This window comes from Palaemon carinicauda, chromosome 31, assembly GCF_036898095.1.
Source record: "Palaemon carinicauda isolate YSFRI2023 chromosome 31, ASM3689809v2, whole genome shotgun sequence".
Classification (NCBI taxonomy): Eukaryota; Metazoa; Arthropoda; class Malacostraca; order Decapoda; family Palaemonidae; genus Palaemon; species Palaemon carinicauda.
The window spans coordinates 71,965,628-71,981,818 of NC_090755.1; the positions used below are offsets into that span (position 1 = coordinate 71,965,628).

The 16,191-nt window shown below is 41.7% G+C and overlaps 1 protein-coding gene across 1 annotated transcript in view; it reads right to left on the reverse strand.

The window, feature by feature from the left end:
- Positions 1 to 1,226: 1,226 nt before the first annotated feature.
- LOC137624519 (uncharacterized) overlaps positions 1,227 to 16,191 on the reverse strand; it is a 96,155-nt gene continuing 81,190 nt past the window's right edge. The window contains exons 6-9 of the mRNA XM_068355384.1: positions 12,664 to 14,849; positions 3,170 to 3,317; positions 2,864 to 3,026; positions 1,227 to 1,574 (exon numbers count right to left, since the gene is read on the reverse strand). Of these exons, the coding sequence (XP_068211485.1) occupies positions 1,427 to 1,574; positions 2,864 to 3,026; positions 3,170 to 3,317; positions 12,664 to 14,849 (2,645 nt within the window). The 3' untranslated portion in view covers positions 1,227 to 1,426. The remainder of the gene's footprint in view (positions 1,575 to 2,863; positions 3,027 to 3,169; positions 3,318 to 12,663; positions 14,850 to 16,191) is intronic.

A 16,191-nucleotide genomic window follows, 5' to 3' on the forward strand; every position in this document is an offset into this window, starting at 1 on the left:
CACAACTTTGCCTTGCTTAGGCGGCGAGCAGTCATCCGATGACTGCAACGGGTCCGAACTGTCCCAATGACTACATCCAGGACGTTGAACCTGTCCTGAAGGGACCGACTTCCGTTTAAGAGGCCTAGAAACCTTGCTCCACGGTTTCTTGCGTGAAAAGCCTTCGGAAGACGAGGAAAAAATGGGCTCTCTCGTCTTATGGTAGGGGCGATCTTGGTGAGATACGCCTGATACCATAGAGGGAACGTCTGTTCGCTGATCAAGGCCTCTCGAACCCATAAGTCGTACGACATTACTTCTCCCCTGGGCTTGGGAGCTTGCAAGAGGTCCCGGACTAGGTGAACGACAGGCACGAACAGACGAACCCTCGGTCGCAACACTGTTCACAACACTTTGCGCACTAATCACTTTCCCACTTTCCGCCGTGGCACTATGACACTTAAGTTCCTTCACGTCAGCCATGAGTTGATTACGATCAGTTGCTAACGCTTCAACTCTTTCCCCCAAGGCATGAATAGCACGTAACATGTCTTGCATAGACGGTTCCTGAGTGCTAGAAGGGGGGTTAGGAACAACCACTACAGGGGAAGGATTAGGTTCAGGGGCATGTGGAGAGGAAAAATCTACAGACCTAGATGAACTCCTCCTTACCCAATCTCTCTCTAGTCTACGTGCATATTTATCGTATTCGAGCCAATCGAATTCCGAAAGGCCCACGCATTCCTCACACCGATCTCCCAATTGACAGGTTTTACCCCGACAATTGGAACAAACAGTATGTGGGTCGAGAGAAGCCTTTGGAAGACGCCTATTACAGTCCCTAGCATTACACTTTCGAAATCTAGGTACTTGAGAAGGGTCCGCCATTTTGAATTAGTCAAAGAAAATTCCAAAAACAATCCAAGTCATCAACAAATAATCTGATTCAATAAAGAGTTCAAAAGTTTATGTTGAGGAAAAACACCTGCACTGCGAAAGCTCAAACCAAAATGAAGTACTTCACCAAATATGTAGAAAACTCCAGGTTCTACAGCGAGTATGAATACGTCTTGTCGTCAACGTCGACAGAGAAGAATTGAATGGTTTGTTTACATGCAAGAGTGGTATCTGGCCGACAGTTGGCGCTGGTGGGCACACCCGCAACCTTCATAGCGATCGCTCGCGAGTTTTTTTAGTGTGTTTTCTGTCGAGCCGCAGAGTTGCAGCTATTATATATTCACCGGCTAAGTTAAATATTTAAAAGTCAGATTTACACACTTTATAATGTAAAAACCATAGCTATTATTGTTAAGATATCCAGAGATTAGGTAAAAATATCCAAAAACAGTAAAAATTCTTATTTAAGTTTGTCTAAATGTCTGTTTTATACAATATTTACAAATTCAATTTGTATAAACATTAAATATTTTTCTTTAGTTAAGCTTTGTCAACTTGGGGCAGGTGAAGGAATGGTGATGGGGGATAGAGTGTAAAGCCTTACTTCTGCTGTCACAACAGCACAAACAACTGGAGCTTCATCTGGAAACCTCTTTGTAACTTCCTCAATCTGTTTTAATGAAGGAACAACACCATTCCTGAAATGAAAAATTTTGAATTTTTTCATCGAGAATTTACATTTTCTTTTTAAATACACTTAAATACAGCAGCCACATTTGTGATCCATTTATTTTGCCACAACAATGTACCAATAAAGAACAGATTGATTGATTGATTTGAGGTTCTCTGACATCCTGACAGATATCTAAGGTAACCGACGCCGAGAAAAGCAATATACAAGTGAATTTATGATTTTGGGCTAAATAACCTATCACTTGGGCCTGTGAGCCATTCAGCATCCAAGTGCAAAATGAAAAAAATCCTCAGTTACACTACAAAGAGGAAGTAAGAAGTTGTACAAGATGGAAAAAAGGAAGCTAAAACTGACATAGGAAAAAATGAAGCTTGAATTGAGGTAGAGCATAAGGATGTAAAGCAAGCGTAGCTTGGGGTTGGATTTTGGGAAGGCTCCAGATTGCTTTAGTAATGCCTACAGTACACCACATGAGGAGCACTAATGGCACTAGTCCTCCTACAGAGAAGAAAGACCCCATTCACACTATCAAGGATAGAAGATGGCCATAACTCTTTTCAGAATAATTTAGCTATGAAACCCGATGGTAACAGGTCTCCAATGCAGCATGAAAGAATTTTATCTCTTGCAGGAGCTCCTGGATAGCCTTCAGATGTGAGGCTCAGGTGACTTGATAGAATGGTAGTACCTCAGCAGGTGAGGTTAACTAGAGGACTCCCAACAGATTGGGATACCATTTAGTCTGAGAAAAATACATTCCAAGTCCTGAGGTGATCAGCACACTGTTTATCACCTGGCAGATGAATTTGGACATGTCTGACCTGACATAAGATAAGAGAATGCCTATGTGGAGGTTGACTAACAAAAATTTTATCTTAATTCTTCAGGGCTAGCACAATGACCCTTTGCTTGTATTGGCTAGGATACAACCTTAAACTGTCTACGGTTCATATCAGATGAACCAACTCAATAGGAAACTAGGACAACACATTTCATACCTTCTTGTAAGAACAATAGAGTATACTAAACATTTACTCAGAGCAATGTATCACAGTAATTTGAAATGCAATTTGATGAAGGTATGAAATAAAATAAGCTCCCCCCAAAAATACACCCAAACTGAAGTTACATAGTACTTTCATGTTTCAGATTATATGCCTCAAAAACCAATTAAACATGCATCTAATTAAAGAATAACATGAAAATCAAACAATTTCAAGTTAAACAAAACTTATCTTTATCATTAAATGAAGAAAAATGGAACTGCTTTTTTTCTCTATACCAACCACTCACCTTATCACTGTAATTCTTTTACTAGGGATGGATGGACTAGTTTTTCTATACACTACACTAGGAAGATACACATCATAATGCAGCACCAGATAACAATCCATGGGATATCCCTCATCTGTGTGGTTTTCCTCCATCTTGATACAACAGTTATGCAAAACATTTTCTGAAAAGTATTAATAATAATTCTAGTCATGATTTAATCCATCTAAATATTACTGACATTCCAAAATTTTGCCAATCTAGCTCTTCAAAATATACCTAGTATAAAAGACTATACTAAAAATTTAAGAGTAACTTATATCTCACCTAAAGTTGATGCCATGGTAGGTTTGATGAGGGGTACTGAAGGCCCTCTCCACAATGCTTGACCAAAACCTTGATTCAACATTTTATCTTCTGACATGGAATTAACTAAATCCTTGTACTCCTTCCACGAATTAACTTTCATTGGTAGCTGTCAATAAAAAGGTTTTAACTATTATTTCTTTAAGGCAGAAATGAAAAAAATTCACGTTGAAAAATCAACCTTTCACATAATAAAACCACTGCCTTACTACAACATATACTTTAAAGGCATTCAAAAGGTAGCCCAGAACAAAATTTTTAGGGGAGAAAAAAAAAAGAAAAAAAAAAAAAACCCTTATTGGGTAAGGACTTTTTACCGAGGCCTCTGAATAAGAACGTCTGTTAGTGACAAAAAAGTACGAAATCTATTACGCCATACTGTTCTCTGGTAGCACCATCTCATCTTGACTAGATGTTTTGAGATAGATCACTACACCTTTAACAAAAGTATGGCTAACACTAAAGCGAGAATTATATTCCAAACTTTGGTTACTACCTTTGAAGATTTGTATTTTCAGACAGAGCTAATACTGCCCAACATCTGCCCTAAGTAGTTGGGTAGCCATGAATCCCTAGTATATCATTCTGAAATGTCTGCTTCCATAAGAAAAACTAAGAATGGCTTCAGTTGCTAAAAACAAATGACATTCATTCCAAGTCAATAACATTTAGCCTTCCCGTTAAGTAAGAGTATGGAAGTGGTGCTGCAATGAGACAGTTGTAACCCTTGTTTGTATCCCTCTTTTAATCCGCAACCTAAAGTCAGCAAGGCGGACAGAAAGAAATGGCCTGGATTTGGGAATGAGATTGTCAAAATCTTACACATAAATTCTTGTTTATCATCAGGTCCTTAGTTTGTTCTGACATCAATATTCCCTATAAAGAGTTTTAAAGGTTGTAATAGCTTGGAAAAATAGTATAAGGGGTTTGATGGGCAGTAACAGATTGAAAACGTAGACGTAACGATGTACTTAACAAAATAATTATTTTGTTGGGTAAAAATGCATCCTGCTCTAAATCTTCTTTGTTCAACTACAGTACACTACTTGACCCCTGGTAGTCGAACTATGCCCTATTAATGAGCTTAAATGACATGACTTGGGCCTGGTAGGCAGTCTAGAGAAGGGGTGTAGCCACTAAAGAATCAGTAGCTTCCAGTATGAGGTCAGACAAAACATCTCTGGCCAGGTTTCTCTTATTTTTCTTTGGTAGGTAAAGGCATCTTTCATGACAAAGTAAAAGTGAAGAAAAAAAATAGAAAAGGAGAGATGATTTATGTTCCGATACACAAGTCTGACATTCTAACAAACTCACGGAAGATTTTGAGAGGGTAGGTGCAAGGTGTATGGATAATGAATCTCAAGGAAATTAATAGCAGCTCTTGGAAATATCCAGGTAGGTAGTCTAGCCAATAAAAATATTTTTATGTACAATAGAGATCGGGTACTTTTCTTGCTTCACAATCATGTCATTTGAGGATTCCAAGAAGTGTAGGCAGCAGAATATTCATTACCACACTCTACAGTAATTATCCCAACAAGTTTGTGAAGCAGTAGAGGAGTAGCTACTACAGGTAACATGGCAAACCTTTTAAATACAAAATATGATAATGCATATGGTCTGCTATGGCTATGGGGTAGTTCAGTCAGCAGGCAAAGCAAAACCTGAGCTACAGATAAATAACCAAAGTAGATTTAAAAGTGTCTAGAACAAGCAGACTGTTGATCTCAATAGTAATTGGGCAGAGGAGGAGGCATATTCTATTGTACAATGACACATCATTAGAGGACTCGCTCTTTCTTGGCCACCAATGAAGCATATATTTCTGTACTAGGAGATGTATTGGTTCCAGAAATTGTTTTTCAGAAGGACTTACAGTAAATCTTTACGGATACTAAAATCATTGGTCTGTTTACCAATCTTAGAAAACCATGCAAGTGAAAAGAGGAAAGTACACCTACCCACAAGAGCCATATAACAGACATACATGCCTTGAATAACCTGGAAAGATTACAAAGTTGTAGCATGTTCACATATTTTTATTATTTTACATCCCTTTTATTGTTTATTCTTTACTTTTCTTTTATATAATTTGGACTGTTATTACTACTGGGGCCCTAGGAATTGTGCATTCTACTTTTTCAACTCAAGGTTTCAACTGGACTTGAGGTAATAATAAAATGATGAAAAATAATACAATTATTTATGAAAACCCATTGTATTTGATAAAATTGATGTTCCCAAAATAGTAATGGCTCCCAGAATATTTTTAACTTGATATGAATGCCTTGGCAAGAGTCTACACTCACAGATTCTACAAAGCTGTGAGTGGAGAAAGGTTAAACCTTCTTGACGTAACAGGTGGGCGTGCTGCAGCAGAGTGCCAGAGTCACAGAAGTAGTACCCTGGCTCTTGGCTATAAGCCTATTGGGGATAGCGCCTGAAATCTTTGTCCCAAGAGACTAACCAACAAGGAAGTGATGCCTTTTTATATGGTTGGCCCATATGTCAAAATTGTGTGGCACTTGGAGCTAACCAAAGATAGCTGATGTTTCATTGGTGAACAGTCTCCTGTAACCACTCTATAAGGATGTAACTGCCCTATTAACAAACAAAGGTGATACACCTAAGTACCCCATAAAGAATCAGCCTAGTGGGCAAAATTCGCTTTGCTTCATCAACCTGAACATTGCAAACATATTAAATTTTGCAAAACCCTCCATATTCTGAAATTAAGGCCCTGATTAGCAAGGACTGAGCTTGGCTAGCTGTCAATAAAACCAGACATGACTTCACCCAGTCATGTCTCCTGATAAACCACGCATTCGCTTCCAAGAAAATAAATACATACTACACCAGAAAGCAAACACAATGTCGCATCATATTGAGGAGTATGCAGAAAATCACACTGATAAGAGTAAATAAAAGAATCTATTAAATATCTTGGCTTGGCCAAACGTCCATGGTCTGGCAATTCCTGAAACTGATGAGTGGTCAGTGATTTGAGGTCGCCAGCCCCCTCCAGGGTTCTCACCGGTACTCCCACCTGTACCAGGCTTCTGGGAGTCTCCTGCTTGGAGTGGACCTCTTGCCTCCTTGCCTGTTATGTTAATCAACAATTTTAGTCCACCGGAGACTTCACCAGGTCGACTAGGGGAGTAGATCTCTGTTGACCAAGCAATGTCCAGCAGACTGGAAAAGGCTCTAGTAGCTACAGGGATCATCGCGAAGTATAGACGCCTGGCAAGGGATACGACCAGACCATCCATACTCGAAACGTTGACCTTGTCACAAGAGTCAACCTATGAAGATTCTGATAGTGAGACTCCTGTCCCAGTGTCAGCTCACTGACTATGTCCAGTCCCTCCAGTCAGACTGTCGTCTGTCTGACCTGTTCAAGGACCTTGACTCCAGGAAGAGCCCTAAGCCAGGGATCTTCCAGCTAGAAACTAGCCAAAGTTTTCCCCAATTCCTGAGGGATTTCAAGGCTTACTGTGCCCGTAGGTATATCGCAGAAAGCTCAAGTTGGTGGACCGCTGAGCAAGGAAGGTTCCTGAACGGGAAGATCAAAGAGGCTTTTAGGGCAATAGGGGGTCTGAGATCTCATAACCCGATATGGGGAACACCTTCTCGACATGTGCCGAGAAGCCAGACATGATACAGGGAGGAAAGCCAGTTTCAGCAGTGCCATCTATGGAGAATGCAAACTGTCTTAGATTCATGCTGTGCGGTTGGCCATCTTGTAAAAGTCGGCATACCCTCGGCGTAGCTTGGACTGGAGATAGTCGAGATGAAAGCTCCTCAAAACAGTTCCCATCAAAGCTGCGAGTTGGCTGGAGCAGTCTCAGGCCACTATCAATGTCTCCTCTGGCCGTCAGGCCACTTGGCAGAATGTCCTGCACCTGTTGAGTGTTCTCAACGAGGCATCCTGTCAGCGAAGCCAGAAATCAGAGGACTTGGCCATTTGTCTTGTGAGACAGTCAAGGCACGGCTTGTACACCAACAGGGTTTTTATGGCTGCCCCCACCCGTTCACCTGTACCCGACCAAGGTTACCCACACACTCATCTTCGACCTATCCCCAAACCTGCACCTGTAGAAATGCGCCTGCCACCATCACGCACCACGGATAAATCTCTGCAGTTCCAGGAGATACTGTACTTGATGCGAGAAGCCAGGGCTCCATGTGAATGAGTGTTGCAGATGCCATCCAGACTCCTTCTAGGTGGAGGGCAGTATCTGTGAATGCTACTCTTACCCCGTCGTTCTACTCTGGTTCGACCAGTAGCAGGGAAAGCCGAAGTGGGAGTGAGTACAGTGCTCCTTCCCGGACCGTTGAGAAGAAGAGTAAGAAGTCAAAGACCAGGAAGTCATCAAGAACAGAGGAGTATCATTGGGCATTAAACACCAGACCTTCGGTGTAGAAAATGGGGCTACATCGAAGGAGGGTGTGAATGCTTGCTACTAGTATTTTGGTGGCAACCTGGGCCTGAAAAGGTTATTACGCATCCAATAACTCTTTCTGGATTGGCCAGTGATAACCTGTCTTTAAAACTGTCCAAAGCTTCTTCAACTGACTCCTCCAGATAGGAAGCAGGAACTGAGGCTGTATTGAAAACTCTCTGTAGGGTTAATCTGGTACAGCTCATGGTTGTCCCAGTAACCTTGTCTGAGTTTCCATCGGGAGTGCTGGAGTGCAGGATTACCAGCTGCAGATGGTCCCCGAGACCCTTGGACTGAAGGGTTTAGAGCATACAAGACCTAAGACCTTAGGGACTGAACTATTGACCCCTATACCGCATGGAATAACATTCACCCCGAGTGTGTTCCCTGTAGTGCCTTCAGGGACTATTGCTGAGCAGATAGTGCTTGGTTACCAGTTTTTGAGAGCAAATAGAGTGATAGTTGACAGAGCCCAAAATCGGCAGAGCATTGGCGGTACTCCCCAAGAGCTATATGCAGTTCAAGTCCACACGGCCGATTCTATCAGGATTGCCAGTATTGAGCCAGTACTTCTTCCAGTCACTGCAGATTTTCCTAAGGGGCTTGACACCTCTATTAGGTGGTCTGCTTGTCTGTCCAACTGTTGGCCGGATATGTATTATGATGATGACATCATAACCCCCGGTCTGTCAAGAAAAACTAGTGATCCCTGGCATCCTACATCTGAAAAATGGAAAAGCCTCAGTTTTAAACAAGGGCTCGCCTGAAGGAACTGCCAAGATCAAGAAGGGTGATCTCTTGGGGAAAGTATTCACCATGGCAATGGTAGATGCTCCTCTATCCTGCCTGATAGCACAGGAGTGCGACCTGACACCGAGCGTATTAGAAGAGATAGACAATCTGTGTATCTCTAATGAACTGGAGTCTTCTCAGAAGGACCAGTTATGTCAGATGCTTCGACGTCATCTTCCGGTCACCACCTGTGAGATTGTACTGCTAGAGAGTTATGGGGTCTTTTGACTGGCCAGACAGTACTACATTGAATCCTTCTCTCCGATTACGGTTCATTTTCCATTTGCCTACACACAGGCAGTGATTATTCTGGCCTATTCTTTGCATATTCTCCTCTCTCCTAAAACACCTGACAACACTGATATTACTAAACAATTCTTCTTCACTCAAGGGGTTACTGCACTTTAATTGTTCAGTGGCCATTTTCCTCTTTATAAGGGTAGAAGACTCTTTAGCTATGGTAAGCAGCTCTTCTAGGAGGACACTCCAAAATCAAACCATTGTTCACTTCACTAGTCTTGGGTAGTGCCATAGCCTCCTTTATCATGGTCTTCCACTGTCTTGGGATAGAGTTCTTTTGCTTGAGCGTACACTCGGCCACACTATTCTATCTTATTTGTCTTCCTCTTATTTTGTTGAAGTTTTTATAGTTCATATAGGATATATTTATTTTAATGTTATTACTCTTCTTAAAATATTTTATTTTTCCTTGTTTCCTTTCCTCACCAGGCTATTTTCCCTGTTGGAGCCCCTGGGTTTATAGCATCCTGCTTTTCCAACTATGGTTGTAGCTTAGCAATTAATAATAATAATCAGTACTGGTTCGGGTTCTCTGTGATAAATTGAAGGCAATTAACTTCTGAACCTTCTGAGATAGTTCTGGGTTCAGAACTAGGGCCAGCCTCAGCTTCAGTTCCTTCACTAAAGGGGACAGATTGCTCTTGGGCTACTTGGGATCCAACAGAGCCACTCCTCCCTGGAAGGGTCTCAGTATGTTGAGGACCTTCAGCAGGAGATTGGATGGGATGAACAGGAATTCCTGAGTCCATCCCTTCTATACAAGGGACATGATGTCTGTTATCTCCACTAGGATCCTCGTTTGGGGCTACATATCGAGGTAGTTTCTTGAAGACGCTCGTGATGAAGAGGTTGATTTTGCAGCTCGGGGACTTGTTCCCATCTGGGAGAGAATAGGTCTGCGTCTGTGGACCATTCTAACTCTATCGGCTTGAGCCCGAGTAGAGCATCCACTGTCACATTGCAGATCGATTGTACATGAACTGCTGACAGGTGCCATCCCTTTAGGTAAGGGATGGTTAACGTCACCTAGACTGTATGAGAAGTTCCCTAGCATTGTCGATTCCGACGTCTCATTATCGCTTCGGTGTCCCAGACCAGCCTTAGGAGGTCTGATCTGCGTGGAGAGAGTTTCCCCACCCATAACAGGACCAACATGGTCTTGGGACTTTTGGCCTTTGACCCTTGTTAGGGAAGCGATTAAGGAAGGACCGATATCGGTCTTTATAGATCTCTTCGAGCGTTTGATGCGTATCTTCCCCAGACTCTTAACGCATCATTCAGCTGTGCTCTTAGCACTGGGTCTGTCACTACTGCAAATTGGAGAGAGTTCAGAACTCCTCCCTGTTAGCGTCTTGGAATCCTGATTACCAGAGTCTCTTGACCGACCCTGCGATCTCCTTTTACATCTCCAAGGGAAAGGAGAGTTGGTGTGACCACAGGTTTCAATGGTTTTATAGCCATTGAAGCCTTTGAGCTGGAGAGAACTGAGACTTCTTGAAGCTTATCTTGCATCCCCAATGTTCCGGGAACCGGATCACTTCCTTGGATGCTCATAGACCAGCCACTTCGGGTGCTGCCCACCTCAGCCTTTCGTCCAGGTACATTGTTACCTGAACCATTTCTAGGCTTGGTTTTTACGTGACTGTGTCTGCTAATCCTGTGAAGATACTTAGGACTGTGTCTAGTCCGACAAGTATCTTTCCAAGGATATACTTGAATCCTAGGTAGGAGGGGAGGGGTTGACTGACTGGAAGTTGCCAATAGACATCTTTCAGGTCTGACAAGACTGCAAACACCCCTTTTTGAAACATGGTCCTTATGTTCAGAAGGATTAACATTCTGAACTTGCTGTTTTATTTGAACTTGTTGAGTGGCGACAAGTCCAGAATGACTCTGAGTTTTCTTGAGTCCTTCTCATGAACACCAAAAAGCCTTCCCTGGAATTCGATGGACTATACTTTCCTTACCACCTGTATGCTCTAGAGCTCTAAGGTATACTCTTCCAGGAGGGTTTTGGAGTGTAGGAAGAGTTGAGGAAATGATGGTGGAGGCATGTCTATCTCCCATCGTAGTCCCATCTTGCTTAGGCCTTGGACCCAAGGATTGAAGGTCCAGCGATCCTGAAGGAACCTTACTCCTACCAGAAGCGTCTCTTTGCTTCCCCTGATCAGAAGGTTTACATATTTAACTGCTTGCCTGTGGCACGCGGTCACTGCAACTGTGGGATGTTATTGAACAGCCCGAGGAATATTTACAGACTTTTCCGTCTTCCTTTAAGGTTGTGGGCCCACAACCGTGGAAGACTTTCTCTTTGAAAAGATGCCCCACTTTTGGAGAAGTCCTATGTTCTCCATGGTGGCCTTCTTAAACACCTTTCTAACTACCTCGTTTGGAGAGAGGTATCTACCCCAGATATTGGAAGATAGCTTCCTGGTTTCGTGTTTCACTGTTTTGGCAGCAAACACAAACTCTCTACAGGCTCTCCTAGCCTTCATAAATGCATAAAGGTCTTTTACTAAGGTGGCCATATGCATTTTGGTCATCGGCCATGCTTTCTACGTTGCTGCTATCTGTTAGAAAAGGAAATAAAAGTTGTGATGAATTACAATTCATAACTCCACTGCATAATATGAACTATTCGGGGAATAAGTCACTTTCCTTGTAAGAGAATTCCTCGAAAGGGAGCGGGACTGTTATAAACTTTAACTCAAGTACTGAAACAAACAGATGGGAGTGTTGAGGAACTGACGGCCACCCACGCAGGGGAGGGCGGCAAGATAGGAGAGTAGTAGTATCATATCAACATAATGACAACTCCCTTACGGCGGAAACCGCAGGATACGTTGTCAACTGTAAATAAAGTTACAAGTATTAACAATCATACGAGTGTGTTTCCATTTATACATATATACATGCATATACATATATATATATATAAGATAAAAACACACACACAAGAAAAACTAAACAGAAAAACAATCAAGGCAAGTCTTGGCAGGAGAGAAAGGCAGCATGTCCGTCCTCTACCGAGCCATAAAGTATATTATTATTATCATTATTACTTGCTAGGCTACAACCCTAGTTGGAAAAGCTGGATGCTATAAGACCAGGGGCTCCAACAGGGAAAATGGCCCAGGAAGGGAAAAAAGGAAAAATAAAATATTTTAAGAGTAACAACGAAATAAATTTCTCCTATATAAACTATATAAACTTAACAAAACAAGAGGAAGAGAAAATTAGATATAATAGTGTGCCAGAGTGTACCCTCAAGCACGAGAACTCTAACCCAAGACAGTGGAAAACCATGGTACAGAGGCTATGGCACTAACCAAGACTAGAGAACAATGGTTTGATTTTGCACTGTCCTTCTCCTAGAAGAGCTGCTTACCATAGCTAAAGTCTCTCTTCTACCCTTAGCAAGAGGAAAGTGGCCACTGAAAAATTACAGTGCAGTAACCCCTTGGGTGAAGAAGAATTGTTTGGTAATCTCAGTGTTGTCAGGTGTATGAGGACAGAGGAGAATATATAAAGAATAGGCCAGACTATTCGGTTTATGTGTAGGCAAAAGGGAAAATGAACCGCAGCCAGAGAGAAGGATCCAGTGCAGTACTGTCTGGCCAGTTAAAAGACGCCATAACTCTCTAGTGGTAGTATCTAGAGAGTTATGGCTACTCAGCTGAGAGGTGTGAGTGAGCAGGGTAGCCAGTCTATCCCACTCCCCACCTGCTAACTACAGATGGGGTAGTTATCCTTTACTAAAATTATCATGGCTCGTCTTTCAGCTACGCTGAAAGTATACCCCTATAAATAGCGGAGGGTTTGTATTTACGCCAGAACAAACATAAAATAAAATCTTGCATTCTCATCACTATCTTATGCCACCTAATATTAAGATTAAAATAAACAAAGGTATTGACTTACTTTAACCAAGTAACTTGGGTAAGTATCATAGCCGCCTTTTCTATTTCTTTTTCTTCTTTTAGTCTTCCAAGTGGGTGTGACTGTCAAATCTATTTCAGGCTCATTCCTAATGTCACTATGGGAAGGAGAATTTCTGGAGACTAAAGATGAATGCCAATTTTCACTAGGATCTTGACCTCTATTTCCAAATCTTTCTTGCGAATAATCTGATCTGTCTTTACCACTGAAACAAGCACTATCACTTTGAGATTCCTGATCTGACCACCTATCGTCATGTTGGTGCCAATCAGGTCTTGCATTTCTGGTATTGCCAACATAAGTTCTATCTTCACGACTTTGGTAATTGTTTTCCCTTCCGTGAACATTATCTGGTCTGCCCCATGTGTCTCTTCTATCACTTTGATGGGAATTATAAATATTACTATTACTATTATTACCTCTGTCAGAAACCCACATAGATTTTTCCCCATAATGGTTTTTGTTATCAGCCCATCTTTCTTGAGTCATGTGATCATGATGCTCTGCATGATTATCCCTTTGTCTCTCATTTTGTAGTTTTCCTTGTACACACTCAGGTTTCCGTGCATCATCCCTCCAACTTATGCAAGATTCATTTATATTGCCTCTTCTGTGCTGCAATTCATTATCATGCCAATCTCCTCCTGGCTCATTGTAACCCCTCCTTTCATATTCTGTAGCATGTCTAATTTCACCCCATCTTTCTTCAGGCAATCTTCCCCACCTATCCCTTGTGTCATCTATTCTATCTTCATGTATTTTTTCCTGTCTATCCCATCTACCATCAAATCTCTGCTCAGTCATGTCCCTTGCATTTTCTAGCAATCTGCCTTGCCTTTCCCATTCATCAATATTTCTCTCATTGGGCCTGCTCCACCTCTCTCCCGGAGAAATTTCTTGTCTTCCCCTTATATCTCCACTATCCCGGTTCCACCTCTCCCCTTGTGACATTTCTTGTCTTCCCTTTATATCTTCATTATCCAGTCTTGCCATTTTCCTTTCTTTCTCAAGCTCATCTTGCCATCTGCTGTTATTTTCCCTTCGAAGTGCTTGCCTCATGGTATCAAAACTTTCCCTCTCTCTACTGCCATAAATATTACGATCTCTATTACTTTCGTTCTGAATATTCTCTCTGAAATCATTTTGCCAGTCAACCCTCATATCATCTAAATTACCATCACTTACACGTTTATTGTTTTGTCTTCCATATTTTCCATTCTCAGCCCATCTGTTTTCCCGTGGCATGTCTCTACTAGGAACACTCTCAGCTATATTACTATAATGCGATGACCCTCTTTCTAAATTTCTACTACCCTGCAAAGTATCCCCTGCATTTCTGCTACGTGAACTACCATTATGGTCTGTTTTAATGCCCTCATTTCGAACATTGTATAAAAATGTTTCAACATTTGAAATATTAGCATTATTTTTTTCTCTATCAACTTGGTGATTGTCCATGTGCATTCCCGCACCTCTACTACCAAGTCTACTTTCCCAGTGGGAATTGCTTTCCCTACCTTTCCCCCTATTGCCATTATTGTAAGGCCTACCTTGAAATCCACCTGTGTTATATCTAGGTCGTCTTGAATTATTACCGCGGCCTCTGTTCCAATTGTTTGTATTTTCCCATTTCCACTGATTATTATGATTGCCATCATCTAAATACCTACTGTAATAATTGAGAATTTCAAGTGAAATTTTGTAAACCTCTTTAACTGGCTTAGAGTTTTCAGGGAAAAGATCAGATTCTTCTGCATAAATAATCTGAGAGGTCATTCCCAACATACATGGAAACATATCCAAATATTCTCTCCTTTTTCGTTCATAATCATCCATATCCTCTGACAAATCAACAACTTCACACACTTTCGAAACTTTATCAGAACTACAATCTGCTTTAGAAACCTCCCGAACGTCATCATTTTTGTTTGTTTCAGAAATAAATGAAACTTCATCTCCCAGAACGGAATAAAAATCCTTGAGAGCAGCGTCCAAATTTGGCCCCACTAATTCTACCACTTCATCGTCCTTTTCTGATTTCTGTGGCAATAACTGTACATCTTTTACTTTTTCTTGTGATGTCTCCATTGAAGATTCAGCCTTCAACTTGAGTTTCTTTTTATTTTTCTTCACTTGATGCTGATCAAGTCGAATTTGTTTTTCATACTCTAGAAAAAGAGAATAAAAGTTTGAGTATAATACTGCTAATGACATCAATAAATACTTTAAGTAATTAGAAATATTTATTGTTACTTCATTTTCTCAAAAGAAAAAACTACAAATTTCAGACAATTTGTATTTTTCCTAGCTATACAAACCTGAGGTTACTTCAGATTTAGTTTTCTACGGCCAGAAAACTTAAAAAGAAATTGGCAGATTACGTCATGCTATGTTTAAAGGTTTAAAGGTCGCTCATGAATGACAGAGGCAAGGGACAGTGACATTGCCCTAGCAATCAGGACAATGCCCTAGAGACTGACCATATTATATAATCGGCGCCCAAGCCTCCTCTCCACCCAAGCTAGGACCAGGGAGGGCCAGGCAGTGGCTGCTGATGACTCAGCAGATAGACCTATAGGATCCCCCAAACCCCCCAACCTTAGCTCACAAGGATGGTAAGGTTGCAGACACTAATGGCACTAACGAGTCTGAGCAGGACTCGAACCCCCGACTGGCAAACACCAGCCAGAGACGTTACCAATCAGGCCACAGACATCTGCTGCGCATGACGCACCATGCATGTATCAAACGTTTATTCACAATACTCTTCTGGTCAAAGACTTGAGGGATGGCTGAGGTGGGACCTTTGGTAAATGACTCAGGTTAGTATAGCTAGGAAAAATACAAATTGTATAAAATTTGAAGTTTATTCCTACTTCGATACAAACTTTGAAGTCATTTATATGAGTTTTCCTTAGGAGGGAGGAAGTCTCGGTGAAAGGAGGAGGTCTGCCCTTCTCTCTCAAGGTACAATTGTTATAGTAATAGCAAGAGATCATAGTGAATTATCTATGAACAATGCAGCCATCTCGTACGAGGCAGGGCATTCCGTTTCATTTCAAAGAGCTTTGCCAGAATGAAGTGATATGAATATCAAGTGTTACACATTATTAGTATATTCAATATATCAGCTAAATCCATCTATCTATTTACCAAGGCACTTCCCCCCAATTTTAGGGGGTAGCTGACATTAAACAAAGGAACAGCCTGACGAGGGATTCGGCCGAGTTTGGCTGGTACTGCTAGGGTGCCACAGCTCACCCTCCCCATTATCCACCACAAATGAAGTTTCATAAGCTGAATCCCTTCCTGCTGCTACCTCCGCGGTCACCATGGCGACTGGAAGCAGCAGCAGGGTCTACCGGAACTGCATCACAATCACTCACCATTCATTCCTATTTCTAGCACGCTCTCTTGCCTCTCTCACATCTATTCTCCTATCATCCAGAGCTTTCTTCACTCCATCCATCCACCCAAACCTTGGTCTTCCTCTTGTACTTCTCCCATCAA